Below are 22,721 nucleotides of genomic sequence, written 5' to 3'. Positions count from 1 at the left end.
TCCGTGGTATTTTAAATATTCCCAGAGGTGGCATCTTCGTGTCCAGCATGACCAGGCATTACAGGGCTGTTTTTCTGGCAAAGGGGATGAGTGGGCATGGATTCAGCCATGTTCCCTCACCTGTTATTCTCTGTACCCCAGAGGGCCCCTTTATGAGACAACTGGGCAGGGGAGGGGCCAGGCAGGGGGGCAGCCCTAAGGCATGATGGTGGTTGCTGGGAATGCACATGCACTGAGCCTCTCCTATGTGCCAGGCACGCCTTAGTCCTCCGAAGAAGCTGGCAGGCGAGGTGTTATGCCCATTTCACAGAGGAGCAGATGAAGGTTTAGAAGGAACTTGTCTAAGGGCCCACAGTGGGGAAGTTGAAGTGCTGGGATTTGATCCCAACTCTGTCCCTTCAGAGCCCAGGCACTTGGCAAGCCATGGATGCAGCTCCCCCCTTTCCCCCCCACAACTGGCTAGCCCGGAGGTGGTTTGGAGCTGGTCTAGAACCAGTTCAGAATCACAGCTGATGTCCGTGGCCCTGGCACTCTCAGTCTGGACGAAATGCAGGTGGAAGCTGGGGGAAGGGCGGGGGAGGGGGCGGGTGGGAGAGCCAGCCAGACAGGTCCTCAGCTGCTGAGAGCCCAGGAGCTGTGTGGCCTTGGGTCTGTATGGCCTGCCCTCTTTGGGTCTGTGTCCTCGTGCATGAAAGGACAGGGTTGGTCTCACTCTCTGCGCTCCTTCCAGCTCTGTCAAACTCCAGGGTTAGCAGTAATTTCACTGCGTGTTTACAGAGCTGGGGCCCAGGGCCAGGCCCTGGATTCAGCCCTTTTCCTGCAACAGCTTATTGATTTTTCTTGACCTCCCTGCCTGGTGGCTGTCATGGGCTCCCTGTTGGACCTAGGACGCGGAGATTCTAAGAGCTGGTGGCAGTGGCTTGAGGTCACACAGTGAGGACCAAGGAGGGATTTGAGCCCAGATCTCAATTCGTGATGCACAGAGCACCTGTTTGTGAACCCCACTCACAAACATTTTTAGAAAGAAGAAAAAAAAAAAAACCGATCTTGGTGAGTGCTAGTGGCCAGACCTTCACCAAGCCAAGGCCTTGCCCCTTGACCCACGGCCCAGCTTCTTGTTTGGTTTGGTGTCTCTGAAGGGTCTGTCACTGAGCTGGGCATGGCCTGCTGTTCACAAACATTTTGGCATTTGGGTCTCGAATAGCCAAAAAGATGTCACCTTCTTGTCACCTGGCCAGCCCTCCCCAACAGCCCATCGTTTAGTTCACTGCCTTCAAAGCCACGCCCACCCCCTCCTACACTCATCTTTATGAATTTGTCTTGTTAGAATTCCAGGAGTGTAGGGGCGCCTGGGTGGCTCAGTGGGTTAAAGCCTCTGCCTTCGGCTCAGGTCATGATCTCAGGGTCCTGGGATCAAGCCCCATGTCAGGCTCTCTGCTCAGCAGGGAGCCTGCTTCCCCCCCACCCCCTCTCTGCCTGCCTCTCTGCCTACTTATGATCTGTCAAATAAATAAATAAAATCTTAAAAAAAAAAAAAAGAATTCCAGGAGTGTAGACTTTGCTTGTATTTTGCCCTCGTTTGGCTCCTGAATGCAGTAGGTGCTCAATAAATAATTGCCAAATGAATGGGGGAAAAATAGATGTGTGACGGGTGCCAAGGGCCTGATAAGGGTGCCTGGTGCATAAAGCTGGAAAGCTGTGTGGAAGGAAGGAAGGCAGGCAACCTGGTCTGGTGGACAGAACCTGCCTGGGAGCCAGGAGCCCAAGATTCAAATGCCCGCTTGGTCCCCCTCCCCTCTGAGCCTCAGTGTTTCCGTCTGTCAAATGGGGTAGGCCAGGAGAGGACCGTGAAGGCCTCTTTCCAGCTGCATGTTTCACTCCATTCTGCTCTGGCTGCTCGCCCCAGAATTCTGAATCTCTGTGTTCAACCGGCAGGCTCTGTAGTTGGGTCCCTCCTTCCCAGTGGGACTCACGTTCCATCAGGGGAGGTCTCTAGAATGGCGTCTGGTCTGTGGTCTCTGGACTGAAGGCCATTTAGTGCAGGGTTTGTACATGACCACAGGGAGAGACGGGGTGTGAGTGAGCAGCCAGGGTCCCAGTCGGGGGAACAAAAGGGAGGGGTGCGGACTGTGGCAAAGGAAAGACATGTCCCCTGTCCACCGGGACAGCTGCTATCAAGATCCACTCCCCTGTTGCCATGATGGGATGTGACCTGGCAATGCCAGTCTCCTTTACTTTCTCATTTTAAAAAAAATGTATTTACCTATTTTAGAGTGAGTGCAAGGGGGGGAGGGCCAGAGGGCAAGGAAGAGAGAGGATCTTGAGCAGACTCCCCACTGAACACAGAGCCCAACACAGGGCTTGATCTCACAACCCTGAGATCATGACCTGAGCCAAAATCAAGAGTCGGACACTTAACCGACTGAGCCACCCAGGCGTCCCCTGCCAGTCTACTTTAAAAGAGACCGGAATTCCAGATTTTTTACATGAAGTCTCTAATGTTTTAAATGTCGGCAACTTTAAAAAAAAAAAAGGAAACAAAAAGCCCCGAATAACAACAGTAAACACCACGTGGACCGAACATACCCTTGTGAAACCCATCTGGTCGGCAAGTGGTGGGTCCCTGACCTTGCAGGATGACCTCCTCTCCCTTCCCCCCAGAACTGCAAAATACTTTAGAAAAAGAACCAAAGTTCTCTCCATGTGTAATCTGCGCCGAAAATAACTGAGTTGGATCTCAGTCGGCCAGGCCTTCCTGTCTTTCTGTCAGTTGCTGTGGATTCTTAAACTGTTGTAAAGAATGTTTCTATCCCTACATTATATGTTTATAAAAAATTTTAAAAAAATTAAAAAAAAAAAAAAAAGAATGTTTCTATCCCAAGTTCTCATGCCCCGGAGGAGGCATGGGAGAGAGTGGGCAAGACCTCCAGTGCCCTTTCGAATGAATTCTGCCACTTAAAATCTTGCACGAATGGAGGAGCAGGACACCAAGGTAGGCCTGGAGAATGAGTTGCTGTTTTGATTTGCTCATATCATTTACCCCTTTTGTGGAATCACACTCACCCTACTGCAGCTCTGAAGGGACCATCAAGTATGGGGGGCCCGCCCTCTCACTATGGGATTGGTCCCTATTTGGTACTTGACTCAAGCCAGCCAATCAGAGGCCTTGCTTAGCATCTTCTACATGGGTGCTCAGAGAGACACTCATTTTGTGGGAGTTGCTACACCAGCAGGATATGAGACAGGCAGAGGCACAGACAACAGCTGAGTTGAGAAATGGAGAAATGGAAAGAAAGAATTTGGACATTATGCAAGTCCCTGGATCCAGCCACACCTGAGGCCAGACTACCTTCTCAGCTATGTGAGCCAGTAGACAGTCTCTCTCTCCCTTTCCCTAATTTGGAGGATTCAGCTATCTACAACAACTGCCCCAAATCCTGGAGTACACAAGAGAACCCCATAACTCTTCCTACAGAGCTAAGTCACTTTTGTCTGTCTCCTGAAACACCAAGGTCAGGTCATTTGTCCTAGGTCATCAACTACACAAAGGCAAGATTTCATTTAACCCATGTTTAATGAATCCTATTTGACTGCTCTTTTCCGTAGGTCAGAGATTCTCAGACTGGGTTCCTCAGAGTCAGAGGGGACCACAGAAGTTTCTAGAGATGCGACAGATGGCAGGAGGGAGGCAGAGTGGACAGGACTAGAAAGAGCTTGAAATCCTCTGGATAATGGATACTCTTTGAGCTTTTACCACTTTTGAGGTATTCACTAAATTCTTTTCCAAAATCTTTTTTTCCCCTCCCCCGTGGGCAATGAGCCCACTGAACAGATAAGAAAACCGAGGACCAGGAAACCAATCCCTCAGGTTAAGTAGTAAGTATATGTGTGCGCCTTATGGACCACCACCCAACCCTCCACTCCCCCACTCCCCGCCCCTGCCTGATTCCTGCCTGCCACCCCCCCCATTTAAGCTTCCTTCTGGGGGCCCCAAGGAGCACCCAATGTGGCCTTAGGGAGCCTGCACAGCCCTCTGACCCTGGAAACATCCCTTGACCCTGGTCAGTTAATGCTTAGTGAGATCACTGGCAGGCAGGGAACTATGGCGGTGGAGCCCAGAGTGGGATCCAGGGTTGTATTTGGGGCCGAATGATTAACTTTGTTGACCAGGTATGGGCCACACTCTCATTTTTCATCCACTCACCGCTGGGCTGCACTGCGGTTCCTTGTCCATTCCCTTTCGAGCTGGGAAACAAGTTCTTCTGAGGAGTTTTCTCGGCTAAGTGACCAGAGGTCTTCCGGCCCCAGTGTCCTCCTGTAACCCCTCCAGACCAGCCTGTGAAAGAAGGTCACCAGAGCAAGCTCCCATTGCCATTCCCCCGTCAGGGTCCTGACATGGTAGCTGTGTGACCCTGAATAAGTCACCTTACCCCTCTGTGCCTCTGCTAGCCCCTCAGGAAAACAAAAGCAATTAGCTGAACCACACCTAACATTTGTGGGCACTTTCCAGTTTACAAAAATCATCTCATTAAATCTCATGTGATGACTACTGACCCATTTTACCTTAACCAAGGAGCGACCTGCGTGGCAAGGGAAATAAACCTCCCCAGGGGTCAGAAGCCCAGAGTTGGACACCCGAACTCTACCCTAGCTTTCCCCATGATACACACCTTTCCTGAGCTCTTCTTTGTAACGCTGGTTGCAATTATGATTTACTTTGTTGGTCTGATCATTTACTGAGTGTCTTTCTCCTCCACTGGACGGTAAGCTCCAAGGGGACAAGGTGTATTTACCTTTATTCTCCTCCTCTATATCCTCACCGACCAACACAGGGCAAAAGATTTGCCAAATGAAGCCACTCACCAGCTCTGTGACCGTGGGCAAGTCACTTCCCATTAGCAGCCCTCAGTTTTCTCACTTGAAAATGAGAGCGTTTCCCAGCACTTAAGACTAGTACATGAGATGATTGTAGGTGGCACATTGTTGGAGGAGGGCACAGAGAGGACGTGACCTCTGGTTCTCCCATAAGCTGAACCTGGGCAATCGGAGCCTCCTTACCCCTCCCCCGTCCTTGGAATGTATGTTGTGCCCCCTCTGTCGTTGCAAGGATGCAGCCTTGAGAGAGCACTATGTTGTCGAGACTGTCTGGACGGTACATGTGACTGAACCGCCCTGAACCCTCCACATGAACTAAGACTCTGGCCTGCAGGTGCGGAGATCCACTCGTCTTGTGGCTGCCTGGGATAAGCCTGGTAAGTTCTCTTGCTTATTAAAGCTGCCGCCTGCTAGTAGGAATGGCTTGCCTCTTTCTTTAGTCTCTCCTTGCCCTCCAGGTGTGAGGGCCAGTTTGCGAACCAACACACATACACAAGAAATTAATATTATAGACTTCTCTAGAAGGAGTGTTGCTTACTTCTCAGGTCTCTGTGATCTTTCTGCCATAACACCAAGGCGAAGGTCTTGTTTGGGGCTGGTCCTCAGCTCCCCGTCTGAGACTTTCCAAATTCCTTTTTCTTTCTTTCTTTCTTTTTTTAGAGAGGTGCAGGGCAGAGGGAGGAGAGAGAATCTTAAGCAGGATCCACGCCCAGCATAGAGCCCAATGGAAGGCTCAATCTCACAACCCTGAGATCATGACCTGAGCCGAAATCAAGAGTCGGACACTTAACCGACTGAGCCACTCAGGCGCCGCCCCCCCACTGAGTTCCTTTTTTTTTTTATTGAACCCAGGGCAAACTCAGGCAATCTAGTGCTGACCTAGAAGTTATTAACATGGCTTGATTTTCACTGTCATTTTTTGGGAAGGAGATCTACATGGCAAGCAATTCAGGAGATTTTTTCCAACTTGCAGTGATAGAAAGTTTCCTTTTAAAAAAGATTATGAAAGTCGAAAAAGTGTGTTGATTTCAAGAAAAAAGACTTTAAGGAGGAAAATACTACTCCAGTAAGGCAAAAAGCTTGAAGAATGGTCCATAAATGCCATGTTTGGGAGACAGAGGGCTAGGTCCTCTCTAGAGCCGGTTAGCAAGCCTGTATGCACTTCCCACCCACTCCTCACCCCCTACAGCATCCTAATTCTTTGTGTATTTACCAGCCACTTTGTACAATACTCGTTAAGGACTAGACGCTATGCTAAGTGCCTCACAAGATTTATTTCTCTTAATCCGAGAACCCTACAAGGTAGATGCCATTATTATCCTTGTTTTACAGGCACAGGGACTGAGACACAGAGTGGTTAAGTAGCTCTCCCAGGGTCACACAGCCAGGAAGTGGTGGGGCTAGGATTCAAATCTAGGTGCTACCAAGATCTGACTGCAGTGTGGCCAAGAGGGGACCCAGCAGGTGGGCACACCCTCAGAGCCTGGTACACTGGCCCTAGAGAAACATCTGTCTTCTTCACCAGCCTGGGAGCCTCTGGGGAGTAAAGATGTAGACTTTTACCTCTTCAGCCCTGGTGCTTCACACATAGTAGGTGTTTCACACATAGTAGGTGCTTCTTAGATGTTGGCGGAAGGCATGAAGCTGAGTAATTGATATGATTTTGTTGAGCACCTGCTGTGTACCAGCAGAAAGCAATTTACATGTAATGAGGGTAGAGTTGTTCCCCTTTTACAGAGGGGCAAACTGAGACTCTGATTGTTTGCCATATGGGCTGGCTCAGAGCGAAAGCCAGGACTCAAACCCGGACCTCACCCCAGCGGGGGAATGGGAATGGGATGTGGTATTGGGCATGTTGAAATCTGACAGAGAAGCACTGAGGCTGGGAGGAAGAGAGGCTGTCTGGCCTCCTTAGGCTTGGGAGGAAATGTCTCCGGGGAGAGCTGGGATGACAAATAAGGACAGCAAATGCAGGTCCCTTTCCTGCTACTGTACTTACCCAGAAACCCACCAGAACGTGACCCTGGAGGGGAAGGAAGCTTCAGCCTCTGGACATGGATTCTGTAAAGACAAGAGATGGGGTGGAGGGAGGACTCGATCTCACGTTCCATGGTGGTCGTAAGGCAAGGGAACCAAGGTCAGGAAGACAGGATGAATGGACTGTGATCTTGGTACCAATTGCTCAATGACATGCCCTGCCTATCTGTCAGAGGTGGACACCAGTGTGCTTGGAGGTTCCTAGCAGGCAAGGTGAAAAGGGACTATGCCACAAGTCTGACAGCATCCACAAGAACTAATAGCTATCAATACTGAGACCAAGAAGTTCTCAAGGCAGGAGCGTGCATGACGGAGACACCAATATCCTCGACAATATGCCTCAGGGCATACAGCGAGAAGGTGCAGAGGGATTGGTCCTGAGATCTCGCCAGCTGCTCCAGAAAATTCTCATGCATCTATACCCTTCACCAATAGGGCACAAGACTGCCTATTTCACCATATGTTTGCTATCATGGCTCATTATCAGTTTTTTATTTTTTGCTTCCATTCTCATGGAGCAAAGAAGCTCTACCCTAGTTTTCACTTGATTACTCACGTAGCTCAGCATTTTTTTTTTTTTTTTAGGTTATTGAGGTGATCTCTTCCTCAGAGAATTCTTTCCTGACTTCACAGGCTAGCTCAGGGCTCCCCAGTGCCAAGAATTCCTCCTGTAGGGTTCTTCCTCCAGTCATAATTTCACACATGTTTGTAGAATTACGTGGTGAATGTCTGATTCCTTGACCTGGCTGTTAACTGCCTGAGGACGGGGACCACATCTGCTTGTTTACTCTCAGTCCTCAGCCCCTAGCTGGGGCACAGAGCAGGGACTGGCCAGCTGCAGCCCCCAGCCCAGATCCCGGCACACTGTCTGTCTCTGCAAATAAAATTTTATCAGAATAGCCACGCTCCTTTGGCATACTGGACTCTCCCCACCGCAACAGCAGAGCCGATAGTTGTCACGGAAACCATATGGCCCACAAGGCCTAAAATATTGTCTGTCTTGCTCTGATCAGAAAAACTGGCTAACCCTTGGCATAGAGTAGATGTACAATACACATTGTGCTGAGTGAAAGACTGAATGAAACGTTATTAAAGGCTTGTGCTCTAGGCTACCTCCCTTCTGTCCCATGGGGAGAACCCGAGACCAGAACAGGAACAGGGACAAGGGAGGCCCCAGGTTGGAGGCACGGCAACTTACGGTCTGCTGGGGGTCTTCAGGGAAGAAGGGGGGGTGATCGACAAGGCAGGACAGCACAAACTGGGCCGCCACCAGCAACAAGCACAGGTAGGTTGACAGGTGGTAGAAGGGGTCGCTCCGGAAGCCCTGTGAGAGAGAGAGCAGAGGTCCCACTGAGTCTGGCATGCCGAAGTCCACAGCCTGAGGCCTGTGAAGAGCACAGGCTAGGCAGGGTACCTGTGAGGGAAGAGAAGGTCAAGGTCAAGGTCAAGTGGGGTTTCTGAGATGAAGAGCAGTGCCCTGGTGGGGAGTCAGAGCCACAGGGTTTGAAAGCCAGGCCCCCCCACATTCCCAGTGTCCCGATGGATGAACACCTGACTTAAACGCATTCTGGTTGTACAAATGGTACACAGGGGTTTCTCCTTAGCCGGGTGATAACTGGCTGCAGCCGCTGGAGTGTGAGTTCTCCTTTCTCCTTGTGCCACCAAGGAAAGCCTTTCCCCATCCCTACCTCTCCCATTCTGCTTCCTCATGGCCGGCGTTGTCCGGTTTAAGAAGGGAACTAGTTTTGCGGCGCCTGGGTAGCTCAATTGGTTGAGTGTTTGACTCTTGATTTTGGCTCAGGTCATGATCTCAGGGTTGTAAGCTTGAGCCCCACATTGGGCTCTGTGCTCAGTGGGGAGTCTGCTTGAGATTCTCTCTCTACCTCCCTGCTCCTTCCCCTTCTCATGCTCCCTTTCTCTCTCAAAAATAAATCTAAAAGTCTTTTTTAAAAAGTAGATGGGAACTGGTTTTATTGAGCATTTATTTTCTCTGCCTGGTGCCAGTGCAGGAGTCTTTTTCTTTTTCTTTCTTTCTTTTTTTAAAGTAGGCTACATTTCCCTTTGCGGATAAAATGATGCATGGTGTCCCTTCACATGGAAATGTGACTTCCCAGGACAGGTAACAGAAGTACAGGTGGGTATGCAGAATGAGTTTGTATCTGTGGATGAGAGTATGGGTGAAGATAAGGGAGAACGAGGGGAAATGTGCACACACGGACAGAGTGTGCATAGGTGTGTTTTGGAGGAGGTCACAGGAGGGGGACAATCCAGGCTCCTTACTGCCTCCCCTTTCCTGGGAATGTACACTTCACCCATTCTTCCCACACTAGGAGCCTTTCCAAGAACACAACTTTGAGAGAGTAGCACATCCTGGAGACCATGTGGACGTAGATGTGACTGAACCCCATTAAGGCCTCTGTAAACTTTGAAGGTTCTGGAAGGTGGGTGCAGAGATCTACCTGTCTTGTGGCACCTGAGATAAGCCTCATAAGTCCTCGTGCTTACTAACCCTGCCCTGTACCGTCTAGAGTGCCCTGTCTCTTCCTTCATCTCTCCTTGCCCTCTGTGCATGTGGTCACTTGCACATTTCACCGGGGAAGCTCCCGCAGTTGTGAACCAACAGTGTGGTTGTGCCCGGGATTGGGGGGAGGGGGCACTGGGTGGATGTGTGAATGGATGTCCAGTGTGGGAACGGCTGTGTGCAGGTGTAGGTGTCCCAGTCTGTGGTTGTACGATATGTGAAGGGGGGCATACAGGTGTGTGTCAGGGCAGTGCGAGCAAACTCTGTGACATGCATGGGTCAGGCAGTGGGAATCTGTGTCCGTGAAAAATGTTTGGGAAGACAGGGGCATCTGTACATCGCTAGAGTTTAAGAGTTTAAACAACTATGGTGTGTGTTTCTGTGTAGACAAGAAGTCACGTGTGCAAAGGGGAGGAGGGAAGATGGGACCCAAGGTTCCCCTATTGGTTGAAACTGCCCTATTGGTTCCCCAGGCCCTCCACTTACCCCTCGCAAGGTCAGCTGGGCGGCACTGGTAGCCGGCAGGAGAAAACAGAGCAGCCAGTATCCAAACAGCACCCCAGATGCCCGGACCCCCTTCTTCCTCTCCGTGTGGATCAGGAACATGGCGAAGCTCTGGACAGGAGAGTTGGGATGGGCCCCTGAAGGTGGGGAGGATGAAAGGGAGCCCCACTCTGCCCCATCCCCTCCACCGGGGCGGGGAAAAGCCACTGCCAGAAACAAGACCCGCAAGCCTGGGTCATCCTTACCATTGTGGTGAGCCACACGGTGGGATGAATGAGGAATTCTGGGGCCTGGGGCGTTCCCTGCTGGATTCTCCAAAGAGCCACAGACACGCTGGAGGTGCAGAGGATTATGAGGGCGAGCCCAAGCACCTGGGAAACAGGCTTAGGTAAGGCTGGTGGGTGAAAAGAAAGGTGATGATGGCCAACTGGACAGGGACCCTGTGCCCAATTGAACAGTGGCTCTGAATGGGGCACCTGTTCAGGTCCCAGTGTTATGATTTAACAGTGCCACTGTAAAGGATGCTAAGAAAAAGCATTAAGGGATGTTGCAAATGGACCTTGACCTGTCAGTGTCCTATAAATAATAAGCCACAGGGGTCTGAGCCAGCCAAATATTTCCCAAAATGCAGCGATGGGGTGGGGGTGTGCCAAGGGTTTGCAGGAGGGATGCTGTAGTATGACAAAGTGGCAGAAACAACATTCATTCTGCAGGTGAAAAAGTTCCACTCCCTCCAGCGAGTCCCTTTTGAACCCTCCAGTGAAATCAGAGAAACTTTCGGTTGGGACTGGTAGGTCTCTAGACCCTTCTCTAAGATGCGGTGGTGTCTTTTTTGAAGGCGAGAAAGCGACACGGTGCACGCAGGCGAGAGAGAAGTCGGGACCTGGGCGCATTGGAGAAGCTATGGCAAGCACCTCAGTTAGTCCAAAGCAGGGCTCCAACGACTACCAGCAGGTTGAGTTTGACAGGCTGCCTGTTTTTGTATCACCTGTGAGCTAAGAATGGTTTCGACATGTTTCCTTCTTTCCTTTTCTTTTTTAAGTAGGCTCCGTGCCCAGCGTGGAGCCCAACGCAGGGCTTGAACTCATGACCCTGAGATCTAGACCTGAGCTGAGATCAAGAGTCAGATGCTTAAGCGACTGGGCCACCCCGACGCCCCTGGTTTTGACATTTTTCCATCAGTAAACAAAACTCAAAAAAATTACGTGAAAGTTATCTGAAATTCAAATTTCAGTGACTATCGATAAAATGTTACTTGAAACACAGTCACGTCTATGTATTCACTGTTGTCTGTGGCCGCTTTCCTGCTGCAGAATCGTTGGGGCAGAGACAATGTGACCCTCAAAGCCTCAAATAGATACTATCTGGCCCTTTAAGGAAGAGTGTGCAACCACTTGGTAGGTCAGCAATGGGAGAAAAATTAACAAGGTGTTAAGGGGATAAATGAACTTTGAAGGACATTCTTGTAGAAGTTTGGAGAAGGGAGCGGATGAGCAGAAAGGCTTGCACATGGAATGCCAGTGTTTTCGTAGCACGCGAAAACAAGTATGTAATAATTTTAAGAACTGGCTTTTAGGACTGTGAGTGGAGAAGCATGAAAATCCATGCATGCCTCTTAAAGAACTTAAAAAGTTCATCCCAGCGCGATCCTAAAATCACCCCGTGGATCCCAGGAGGAGACACCGCACTGTTTGGGGGAATGCCAGGTGTCCATAAACGGGCGAGGAACCCACGAGGGGCCAGATGGGTGTGTTTGCAGACATGGGGATTTTATTATCACTAAATCTTTGTGGGGCGGATCTTGTTTCTCAGAGGTTTTCCTCCGTAGCCTCTGGAGTATTGCTCTGTTTGATGAATAGGTCCCCTTCTTGTCCCCACACTGTGTATGCTCCTTGAAAAGGAGGAATGTCCACTTCGGGGGTCTCAGCTCGGTTCCAGTCTGCTCCCCCCATCCACCTCCCAACATTTGTCTGCTTATAGGCTCCCAGAGGCAGCAGTTACCAGTTTGGCCTTGAAGAGCAGGGACATCCGGAGGTAGCCTTGGCCATGGCGGTGGAGGTACAGGAGGTAGATGGGGCCAAGGACCCACAGGTACATAGGGGGCACCCAGACCCCTGCCGTTTTCAGGAAGCACACGTTCAGTAGGTAGAGAGCAGTGGACTCAGGCTCTGTCCCGTTCCAGACCTGAGGGAACACCAGGGCCACCCTTGTGATGGTACAACGCAGGGGTCCCAAACTCACCTGATTAGGGGGCAAGGCAACCTTTTGGACTCCCCGCCTTTTTTTTTTTTTTTTTAAGATTTTCTTTATGTATTTGACACAGAGAGAGACCACAAGCAGGCAGAGCAACAGGCAGAGGCAGAGAGAGAAGCAGGCTCCCCTCTGAGCAGAGAGCCTGATCTGGGGCTCTATCCCAGGGGCCTGGGATCATGATTTGAGCCCAAGGCAGCCGCTTAACCAACTGAGCACCCAGGCGCTGCAATCTTTTGGACTCCTAACATTGACATGAAAATGGACCAAGCACCCTTTGGAGTACCTCGACATTCTCAACTCCTTTAATGCTAATATCATCAACCCTAAGAAGTAGAGGCAATTATCATTGTGCTTTTGCACAGAAGGAAGCAGAGGCCCAGAAAGTAAATAGTTGGGGTGATTGTCATCCAGGTGGAAAGCGGAGGTGTGGGTTATCTTTCTTGACTGCTCCCCATTTCCCCGCTGGCCAACACTGGGACTTTCAACCTCCCTGTGCCTCAGTTTCCTTCCCTGAAAAGGATAGGGGTGGTGTGAAGAGAGTCTACCTCTAAGGGTTGCATTAAATGGGTTAATACCAGTAAAGCACATAGTAGGACGTTGGGCACAAAGTAAGCCCTCAATTAACATCAGTTATTAATCCTGCCTTACCTATCGGGCCCCTGAAATCCTGGGATTTGGTGACTCTCGCTCCCACCCCCTGAACGTCACTCCCCAGAGTCCTTTGCTAAGAACCTGGATGAAAGAGAAAGCCAGCCAGAGAGGCGGGGGTCCAGAAGCTTTTATGCAAATAGAGGTCAAAGCCCGCTGGCAGCTGGGAAGTCTGGAGGCCCCATTAGCTGTGCTGGGGTCTGGGGGTGGGGTGCAGGACCTGTTAAAGGGGTCGTTCTCCCCTGCTGTTCCTTTAGCTGGGAATTTGGTGGTCTCGCCCCTCCCCAGTATCGCCGCCTTAGAGAGCTGTCGGAGAGATCTACCAAGCCCGGAAAAGGAGACTGGGACAGGAGGGGGACACTTACATCCTGTCCCACACAGGGCTCTGCAGACGCGGCCATCGCGCGTTCCCCAGCGCCCGTCCGTCTGTCCGCCCAGCGGTCGGCCCGTCGGTCTCCCGGCAGCCGCCTCGGCCACGCTCCGGGTCCTGAAAGGGGCGGGGACTGGCAGGCTCTTCTGAGATTTGAGCTCGGGGATTGCCAAACCCAGGGCAAGGTCCCGCCGCGCAGGAGGGGTGGGGCGTGAAGGGGTGGGAGAAGGCGATTGGAGAGGGCGCTTTGGGTGGCCCGAGAGGGCACCGGGGGAGGGGATCCCGGAGACCCGAAAGTGCGGTGGCATCCCCGTAAAACCCTCCAGTCCCGCAACAAGTGGGATGAACACTGTTTGTAGGGTGGTGGGAAGATTTTCAGATCACGAGTAAAGAGTTTAGCACAGTGTGCAGCACACAGTAAATGCTCGTAAGAACCAGCGATGATTAGCATTAGTAGTGTTATTTCATGCTTAGGCTACTAAGCAGGGGATCGCAGTGCCATACCAGAAATATGATGTGGAAGGATGGTTGCTACATCCTAAATGAGAGAAAAGAAAGAAAGAAAGAAAGAAAGAAATTGTAATACAAAATAGGCTATGATATTTTTGCCCAAAAAAAAAAAAAAAAGAAAAGAAAAGAAAAAAGAAAAAAAAGAAAAAGAAAAGTATATGCTTAGGTTGGGGAAAGTGGGTAAAGAAGTCAAATTTTTGCCTTCCTCTCCTGGGTCTTAAAAGCAAGGTGTGTGCTCCCAGCCAGTAGCTTTTTTTGGAAAATCCTCTATGTAACATACATGCATAGATGAAAAATGGAAATGCACGGTAGCAGTGGTCATGGGAATCCTAATTTTCTCTTCTTTTTCCTTTCCTACTCTGATGTCTTTCTTGCTGCCACAAGCATTGTATTCTTTTCGCGGTAGAAATGAAAAGACAGCTTTTTCAGACAACTTCGTCTGCACTCCCCATGCTGCCCTGTCCCTTCTCTACAGGTGTTCACCCCTGTCCTCCTGTATGGGCTCCACTGGGTGGGTTCCCTCTTTCTTTTTGGGGTTTCTTAACCCTGGTCTGGGGTCCAAGTCAGTATGCCTTTCAGCTGTCCTCCTGCCTGGGTCTTCTGGAAGAGCAGGGACACAAAGGACAAACTCAGTTTTGAAGCTGAGGGTGTCAGGTCCGCTGTTTTCATTTACAAGTTTAGTCTGTTTATTTGAGGTGATTTGGGAGGAAGCTGGTGAAATTAGGGGGAGGCTTGAGCCCTCTCTCTCTCTGTGATCCTGCCTCCAAATGGCATTGCCATAGTCCTAATGCTTTATTTTATTGTATGTTTAAAGATGAATTTGAGGGGAACAGTGGAAATTTGAGGGGGAATATTCAGGAAGTGAGGAAGAACACAGAGGAAATCAGTTGGGTGAGCCAAGAACAGGACTCAGGCATCCCAGAGCCTACTTTCCAGTCCTCTGAACAGTACGAGGCTGTATGCTGAGCCCTAGACAAGCCCCTTCACGACCCCTCCCCCGCCTGCTGGTTTCCTATTCTGTAAGGTAAGAAGTTTCCACAGGCCAGCATTTCCTTTTTTGTTTGTTTTAAAGATTTTATTTTATTTATTTGACAGAGAGATAGAGCCAGAGAGCACAAGAGAGGGGTGAGGGGAATGGAAGAGGGAGAGGGAGAAGCCCCATGTGGGGCTCCGTCCCAAGACCCTGGGATCATGACCACAGCCAAAGGCAGACGCCCAAGCAACTGAGCCACCCAGGTGCCCCAAGGCCAGCATTTCCTAACTGGTGGCTTTCAACCCCCTGAGGATTTGCCAAGACAAACCAGGGATTCATGCTAGGGAGGAGAAAGGGCATCTGTTTCAATTGTAGTTATGAATAACAAACCCTAAGAATGCCTGGATGGCTCAGTCAGTTAAGCATTAAGTGTCTGACTCCTGATTTTGGCTCAGGTCATGATCTCAGGGTCATGAGATTAAGCCTCATACTGGGCTCCTCGCTGAGTATGGAGTCTGCTTGAGCATTTCCCTCTCCTTTTCCCTCTGCGCCCCCCTCCCCGAAATAACTAAATAAGTAAATAACCCAAATAAATAAAATAATTTAACTAGTTTCTCTTTATAACTAAAGAGTTGAGAATTCCACTGTATTTCGAGAATGCAGAGTGAGAAACTGAAATCAGATGTGCTCGCGGTTGAGATCTTCAATGGGTGGATCATTCCATCGTAGCCATTATGAAAGTTTTGACCGTGGCATAGTTTAAACTCTCCGTGATTCATAATTGTATATGGCTTAAGTTTTAGTCACAATGGTGAATTCCAGGGGGAAATTTTTTCTCTTACCTGGTCATGTAGAAATAAAATTTAAAAACTACCAAAATAAAGCACTTGATTCTTTCTTAGGACAAAAGTGAAGAATTCCAATATCAGGTCAGAAAAGCAATTTTTCTCTATTTTGATGTGGTGACTAGCAGTTAAATTCAGTTTTCATCCTAGTATACATTTGACCTTGGGACAAAACACCAGATGCTGAGATTTGAACTTATTTTCTGATAACTCATGCTTCAGGTCACAGACAATGCAAAGTAAATTAACTGCTTGGATCTCTTGCTTATGGGAGGAAAACCCTCAAATTTGTTCTTATACCAATGTTAATAGAGATGAGATTAAAATAAGTTTTAAATACCCTTTTTAAACATTATGATGACTTAAATGACCTATATTTTGATTTTTAAAAAGTCTTGATCATTTATCACAGGAAAATGCACCGATTTAAATTCCTAACGGGTTTTTTTTTTGTTTTGTTTTGTTTTTTTGAGATTATATATCGTCTGCGAAATGTATGTGCCAAAAAGATTCGGAAACGTTGTTGCATACTTCGATCAACAGTCTTTCGTCATTTCCAGTTTCAGCGATATTGACTTTCAAAGTATAATTCAACTTTGGACTTTGTGCCTGTACTCCGTCCGGGACCTTGCGACAGCACCTGCCAGAGGGTGCGCGGAGTCCTCCAGGCCTCCAGAGGGCATCAGTGATCTCGTTTTGTTGCTGAGCTTGTGCGGTAGTTAATTTGTCGCGGCGGTGGGCTTGAGGCCGGAACGCGCAAGCGCGGAGGCTAGGGGGCGGGGCCTGGACTGTCAGCCGGCGGCAGAGGAGGAAGCTGCGGGCAGCGCGCGGAGCAAGGGGCGGGACTGGGAGGCCTGCGGCGGGTCGGGGCGGCAGAAAACGGGCCATGCGGGCGTGCGGGGGCTTGGGGCCGCCGGGGCCGGTGGCGGTGGCCGCCGCTGTGGTCCTGCTGCTGGTCGTCGTGGGTCCGGCGCGCGGCTCTGAGGACATCGTGGTGGGCTGTGGGGGCTTCGTCAAGTCGGACGTGGAGATCAACTACTCGCTCATCGAGGTGAGCGCCCAACGCCGCGGCCCGGGCCGGAGCTCGCCCTGCGACCGTGGGCCAGTCGCTCAACCTGTGCGGGCTGCGGTGGCCTCGCCTCATCCGCCAGGCGGTTGCCACCTGCTCTACATTTTAGGAGTCCTTTCCTCCTTGAAGGCTCCGCTTTCCGCGGGCTCTCCACCGCCCCGTCCCTCCCCGTCCCACCCCGCTGGGGTGGGGGTTCCTGTCGTGGGGTCAGCTGCGGAGTGGGGTCGGGGGCTTGGAGGTGTGCGCGCAGGGGGTGTGAGGGACATTTTTGGTGACGATGTCGGTGGTTCATAACTTTTATTAGGTCACTCAAAACGAAGGATCCCTCAAATCAGGACACCAGGTTCTTCAGAGCTCAAACTCCAGACATCCAGAATCCACATCCAGGATGATAGAGGACTCTCACCGTCCCCAGAATCCAGACCCCAGATCTCTTAAAATCCACTCTCAACAAGACCCAGATCCCAGATCCTCAAAACACAGACCTCCTGAAACTTAGATTTCCTGAAGCCCATATTCCAGAACCTGGAGACTGCAAAGTCTTCACTAGTCCACCAACTCGGAGCCCCAAAGGTTCTAATCCACTCCTTCTCAGCGCTCCCCCCTCCACCCCCCAGGATGCTCTTTGAGGGCTTTGATTCTCATGCCAGAGACCCTGACCCAGTACATCTCTGTTGACATCTCAGGGGCTGGGAATTTGTATTTTTAATCTCCCCCCATTCCTTCCTTGGGGACTCCCTTTTCCTCTCTAAATGGAATGTCTTCAGCTGCCCTGATTGCCTTACTGGGTAGTTATTGGAATTACACTAGAGATTTGTGCAGAAGTCTTTTTATTAAGTTGTAAAGCCCCATGCAGGTACATGATTATCAGCCCAGTGGGACTGTGACCCAGAAAGCTTTTGTGAAGAGGAAGGTCACTTGTCAGGATAGATGGGACAGAACCTAACGGAGCCCTGGGCTCTGTTTTAGGAGGGTACCGATGGTGGGGCAGGAGAAGGGGATTTGAAAGAGAAAAAGGGAAGAGGCTAGGAGATTCCAAAGAGAAGGGACTGTGGGGGGACTGAAAGCACATATGAGTCTCTCCAGTTCTGGTAGCCGAAGGGCTGCCGTGAAGGATTAAGCCAGTATGTTCTACAAATCCGGTTGCTGAGATTCTCAGCAAATCTGGTCAAAAATTGGTTCCACACCCCACTAGGTCTTTCACCTGGCCTTGTTCCAGATCCCAGTTTTTATTCCTGTAGGATGGTGGGGTTGGAACAGAAACAGCAGAGCCCAGTACGGTCTGTTTCCTAAAGAAGGTAATTATCACCTTCAAGACCTGTCTGTCTGTAGCTTCTGTGCCGTTTTTGATCTTAAGTCAGGTGTTCAGTGACTCTGCCCCCTGGCAGTGGCAAGGTCCCTAGGTTCTGCTGGGTGCCCATGTCACCTCCTAGATTGCCTCTCAGTGTGTGGGCACGGGTGGTTTCAGAAGGTACCTTCCAAGGCTTTTTGCAGGTTGTAGTTTCCTGGGGCTGTGGGAGAAAAGTGAAGGCAGAGAGAAATGATAGTAATACAACACGGTAATATAGGAAAATAATAAGAATACGACTCTTTTTTTTTTTTTTTTTTTTTGAGTCGTCCTTTCTGCCAGGTGCTTAATAGGCATAGAATCTGTATAATCACCAGGAAGGGGAGTGGTTTCTTTTCTTACCCCTGAACAAACTGGACCTCAGGAGGTTAAATGACTTGCCCAAGGTCACACAGTACATGGAAAGACCCAGACTTTGCTTGAACATCTTAAAAGGGTAACAGATTGTGTTGGGATGCAAGAGCTTTAGAGATCTGGAGAAGATATGTACTAAATGTCTTTGGATTTGTTTTTGCCCAAGAATGAAAATAGAAGAGAAAATTCAAAGTTTCTACGAGCGTTACTTCCAATTATTGGGAATCATTTGGGGTTAATAATGCAGATCCTTGGCCCTCCCTCCTGACCTAGTTTAGAAACAGAAGTGGGGCTTGGAGATTGCATTTTAATAAGTACCTTATTAATGGTGAATTGGAAAATTTGTTATAGGTAGGAACAACGTAGAGAGAGCCACTAAACATAAACTGAAAAATACAACTTTGGGGGGTAGTCTTTAGATGGTTTCTAGCCAGAACAATATCTGATCACAGTATTTTGAAGATACTTTGTCTTTCTCTCTGTCCCTGCATTTGGTGTAATATACGTAGCTAATTCTCTTATGACTTCTCTTCTTTCCTTGCTTTCTAGATAAAGCTGTATACCAAGCATGGGACTTTGAAATACCAGACAGACTGTGCCCCTAATAATGGTTACTTTATGATCCCCTTGTATGATAAGGTAAGAAAGACTCTTGTAATCGTTTATAATGGGAAGGAGTTAGTGTGGCCCACAGGACTGCACTAACCAGACAGTCTTGAATCACCACACGAGCAAACACTGGTCTCTTTTATAAGTTACAAGTGGACTTCGACAATTCTATCCGAGTTTTGAGGGACACAATTCATAAACTGGTTTGAATACAGTAGTTCTCAGCGATAGAGACATTTTTGGTTGTTACTACTGCTTGGGGTTGGGGGATTGCGATAGTATCTGGTGAGTAGAGGCCAGAAATGAAGCTGGGCTACCTGTCATGGTGCAAGGACAGACCAGATGTCAGCAGAGCTAACCTTGAGAAACTCTGAGTTAGTAGAGTTACGTTTGCAAGCAGCTTAAAATAGTCTTTAAAAAAATGATACAAGTGATATATGAATTTATGAGCTTTGTGGAAAACAACAAAACAAGGTCCTTAGAAGTATATTTTAACCTTTACCCCCCAATTTCTCATCCCTCTATAGTGGTAACGACTGATAAAAGTTTGGTGTGTATCCCAGAAGACTGCCTTCTTTGTGTTATAAACATGCGCACATGTGTGCACGTGTGCAAAGATGTGTATCCATGCCTACATGCTTGCGTCCCCCTGGTCCCCCTCCCCCTCCCCCCAGTGTCTTCTCCCCATCTCAACTCTTTATTTGGAAACACAGATTTATAGCATGTTGCAGAAATAATCGATAAACCCACATACTTTTGATTTTGTTTTTTATGTCAGATGGAATTAAACAATAGGAGTTATTCTGCAATTTGATTTTTTTTCCCTATGAGATCATCTTGATAAGCTTTTGACATCAGCATGTATGGATTATCTTCTTATTAATGGCTGCACAGCGCATCAGAATCAAATCAAAACTGTAACCACTTCTCTGTTGGTAGGCATAGAGGCTTTTCCCAATTTAAAAAAATTACTACTGACAACACAGCAGTAAATGTTCTTGAACGTACATCTTTAGGCACAACACATAGGACTGGCTTCTAGAAGTAGGTCTTAAAATATGTTTGTTTGTTTGTTTGGTTTTTTTTTTTTACTTTCTGTCAACCTCAAGAAAGCAGGGCGCATGCATAACATCCAGTTTTAAGAAATGACTTTCATTTCTAAGGATACACACTGACGCTAGCAGCCTTGGGCATAGAAGGGGTTAATAGGAGACTCCATTAGTAGTAGCCTGGTATCAGAAGACAATGAGTGGCTGGGTATCATCCCTTTAGAGCTTTTCCTTGGGCACTGGGTTGGTATCTTCCGATTGGTCGGGTGGGCACTCCCGGGCATCCAGCCTCAGCTCGCGGCATCTGAAGGCCATCAGGGAGCCCACAGCTACTTGGAACATGTGCTTAGAATTTCATTGCAGGCGGAAAAATGCTAGATTAAACAGAAGCACGGAACTCTGTTAATCTAGCTGAGAGGTCATCAGTTTTCATTCCTCTTTCTTCCCCCCCCTTAGGGTGATTTCATTCTGAAGATTGAGCCTCCCCTAGGGTGGAGTTTTGGTAAGTGAACGAAATAACCAGAGGTACTTTGTCCAGGATCAGATTATATGCCGAATATTAATTTAAATTGGCGGAGTGCAGACACTGTTAAAATATTAAGGCTTCATTTCTAGTGCGGAACAGGGCTTTTTTCCTCTTTTCTCATTACTTTAGAGTAGATTGGGTTTATCTTGGACCTGCCCTAGGGTTTTTTGTCCTCTTTCATAAAATAGGCGTCTTTTCCCAAACCTCTCTTAGGAAGCTGTTTTTGTAGTTCCATTCTGAAAGTGGCGGCAGAACCGTATCTAGAGGTCAGGAGCGGGGATGTCTTTCCTGTCCCAGGATGGTCTCTTAGACCCCTTGGTGCCTTTTAGGGCCACAATATTAAACACTGTGAGATTTCGGGGCACCTGGGTGGCTCAGTGGGTTGAGCCTCTGCCTTCGGCTTGGGTCGTGATCTCAGGGTCCTGGGATCGAGCCCCGCATCGGGCTCTCTGCTCAGCAGTGAGCCTGCTTCCTCCTCTCTCTGCCTGCCTCTCTGCCTACTTGTGATCTCTCTCTCTCTGTCAAATAAATAAAATAAAATAAAAAATTAAACAAACAAACAAACAAAAGCACTGTGAGATTTCACATGAAAATCCAGATCTGCTTCTCAAAAGAGATCAGGTCTGGCAACCTTGGGTATTACCGGTTCTGCCGCGACCTTGGACAAGTTACTTCCTCCTGGGTCGGAGTCCAGCCTTCTTGCTAGGGAGTCAGGAGCATGGTGGTGGCCGCCTCCCAGCCTAACTTGGAGGATTAATGGGCCAGTGTATTCACGATGCTGGGGAAGACCGGCACACAGTTAGCAATGAATAAATACTTGAAAGCATTCTGCACCCAGACGAACTCAAAACTTTTCTGATGTATCTGGCTTTTAGCAGAGCCGGAGATGTGGGAATGGGGTTGACAGAAGAAGAGAGAGTTCTGCTCTGTCACGGCCGACGTTTCCGAAGAGAGTAGATGTGCGTGATCCCCGTTCTGTAGCTGGGGGGAGGGTGGGGGGGTATGCTTGTTAGGGGAGGTTGTGGATCATCCCCGGCCTGTGGGAGGGTTTTCTTTGAGCCTCCCCTCACCCCGCCGGTGTTTTTTCTCTTGAGGAGCTTTTTTATTGAATTATATTTTCAGAAAAGTGTACTTGTCGTATGGGTATCCCCTGAATGTTCCCCAAGTGAATGCGCCCATGTAACCTCTACCCAGATCACGAGGTAGAACCAGTACCCAGTAGGGCCCCATCCCAGGCGCTTCCTAACCGCTCTGCCCCACCCCGCAGGTGACCACTGCCCCCGCCTGCAGAAGTTCTGGATGAGTTCTGTCTATTCTTATTCCCTTTAGGATTCTAAAGGGGTACATGTTCGTGTCTGGTTTCTTTCTCTTGCCATTGTTAGTGACATTCATCTATCTGTATTATGTGTGTGGCTTTAGTTAGCTCATTCGATCACTGTGTGAGTATAAAGTGATCTCCCCACTTCTCTTGATGGACATTTGGGCCGCTTCTCGACATTGGCCACTAAGGATGGTGGTCCTGCGAATTTCCTTGTTCCTATCTTTCGGTACATGGTTTTGTGTGTTTGCATTTCTCTTGGGTCTGTCCCAGGAGGGAAATTGCTGGGCAAGAGAGCATTTAGATGCTCGGTTGTAGGAGATAGTCGTAAATAGCTAAGGCAGATGTAGCAGATTCTGCTCTCAGAGCCGTGTGGAAGGATTCTAGGTGCCCCACAGCCTCACTGGCCCTTGGTAATGTGGTGGTGTCTCATGATTTGCATTTGCTCGATGGTCAGTGAGATTGAACGCTTTTTAAAATATATTTACTGGCCAGTTGGATAGCCACTTTTGTGAGGTGTCTGTTCAAGTCTTATGTGCATTTTTTTAATTGGCATCTTCCCGCGTGTATGTGTAATTCTTCATTTCCCTGAAATTCCCTTGATTTTCCCATTTTTTCCTCTACTTATCACTCTCCACTTCTCCTAACCTTTAAAAAACCTTAAGCTTTATTATGATGACCTCTTCAGTGTTGTTTTTTTTTTTAGACAAAGTGAATTAGTTGCTAATATTAAAAAAATCATTAGATGGCACATAAAATCCAGATGTCTGTTTTTTTCTTCATAAGGTTGATATTTGGGGCACCTGGGTGGCTCAGTGGGTTAAGCCGCTGCCTTCGGCTCAGGTCATGATCTCAGGGTCCTGGGATCGAGTCCCGCATCGGGCTCTCTGCTCAGCAGGGAGCCTGCTTCCC

The 22,721-nt window shown here is 48.9% G+C and overlaps 2 protein-coding genes across 4 annotated transcripts in view; one reads left to right on the top strand and one right to left on the bottom strand.

The window, feature by feature from the left end:
- The window catches only part of LOC111156078 (ATP binding cassette subfamily C member 6), a 45,516-nt gene extending 32,277 nt beyond the window's left edge, over nucleotides 1–13,239 (bottom strand). For both annotated transcript variants that reach the window (XM_022516673.1, XM_022516674.1), the window contains exons 1-7: nucleotides 13,204–13,239; nucleotides 11,939–12,121; nucleotides 10,183–10,308; nucleotides 9,920–10,048; nucleotides 8,111–8,236; nucleotides 6,875–6,936; nucleotides 4,205–4,336 (exon numbers count right to left, since the gene is read on the bottom strand). In XM_022516673.1, the coding sequence (XP_022372381.1) occupies nucleotides 4,205–4,336; nucleotides 6,875–6,936; nucleotides 8,111–8,236; nucleotides 9,920–10,048; nucleotides 10,183–10,308; nucleotides 11,939–12,121; nucleotides 13,204–13,239 (794 nt within the window). The remainder of the gene's footprint in view (nucleotides 1–4,204; nucleotides 4,337–6,874; nucleotides 6,937–8,110; nucleotides 8,237–9,919; nucleotides 10,049–10,182; nucleotides 10,309–11,938; nucleotides 12,122–13,203) is intronic.
- A 3,115-nt stretch (nucleotides 13,240–16,354) lies between these two features.
- The window catches only part of LOC111156006 (nodal modulator 1), a 55,873-nt gene continuing 49,506 nt past the window's right edge, over nucleotides 16,355–22,721 (top strand). For both annotated transcript variants that reach the window (XM_022516533.1, XM_022516532.1), the window contains exons 1-3: nucleotides 16,355–16,587; nucleotides 18,857–18,946; nucleotides 20,422–20,467. In XM_022516533.1, the coding sequence (XP_022372241.1) occupies nucleotides 16,423–16,587; nucleotides 18,857–18,946; nucleotides 20,422–20,467 (301 nt within the window). In that variant the 5' untranslated portion in view covers nucleotides 16,355–16,422. The remainder of the gene's footprint in view (nucleotides 16,588–18,856; nucleotides 18,947–20,421; nucleotides 20,468–22,721) is intronic.

This window comes from Enhydra lutris, unplaced genomic scaffold, assembly GCF_002288905.1.
Source record: "Enhydra lutris kenyoni isolate GAN:26980312 unplaced genomic scaffold, ASM228890v2 scaffoldscaffold45, whole genome shotgun sequence".
Classification (NCBI taxonomy): domain Eukaryota; kingdom Metazoa; phylum Chordata; class Mammalia; order Carnivora; family Mustelidae; genus Enhydra; species Enhydra lutris.
Note: the sequence above shows the minus strand (reverse complement) of the source record. Positions and strands in the feature narration are given on the sequence as shown.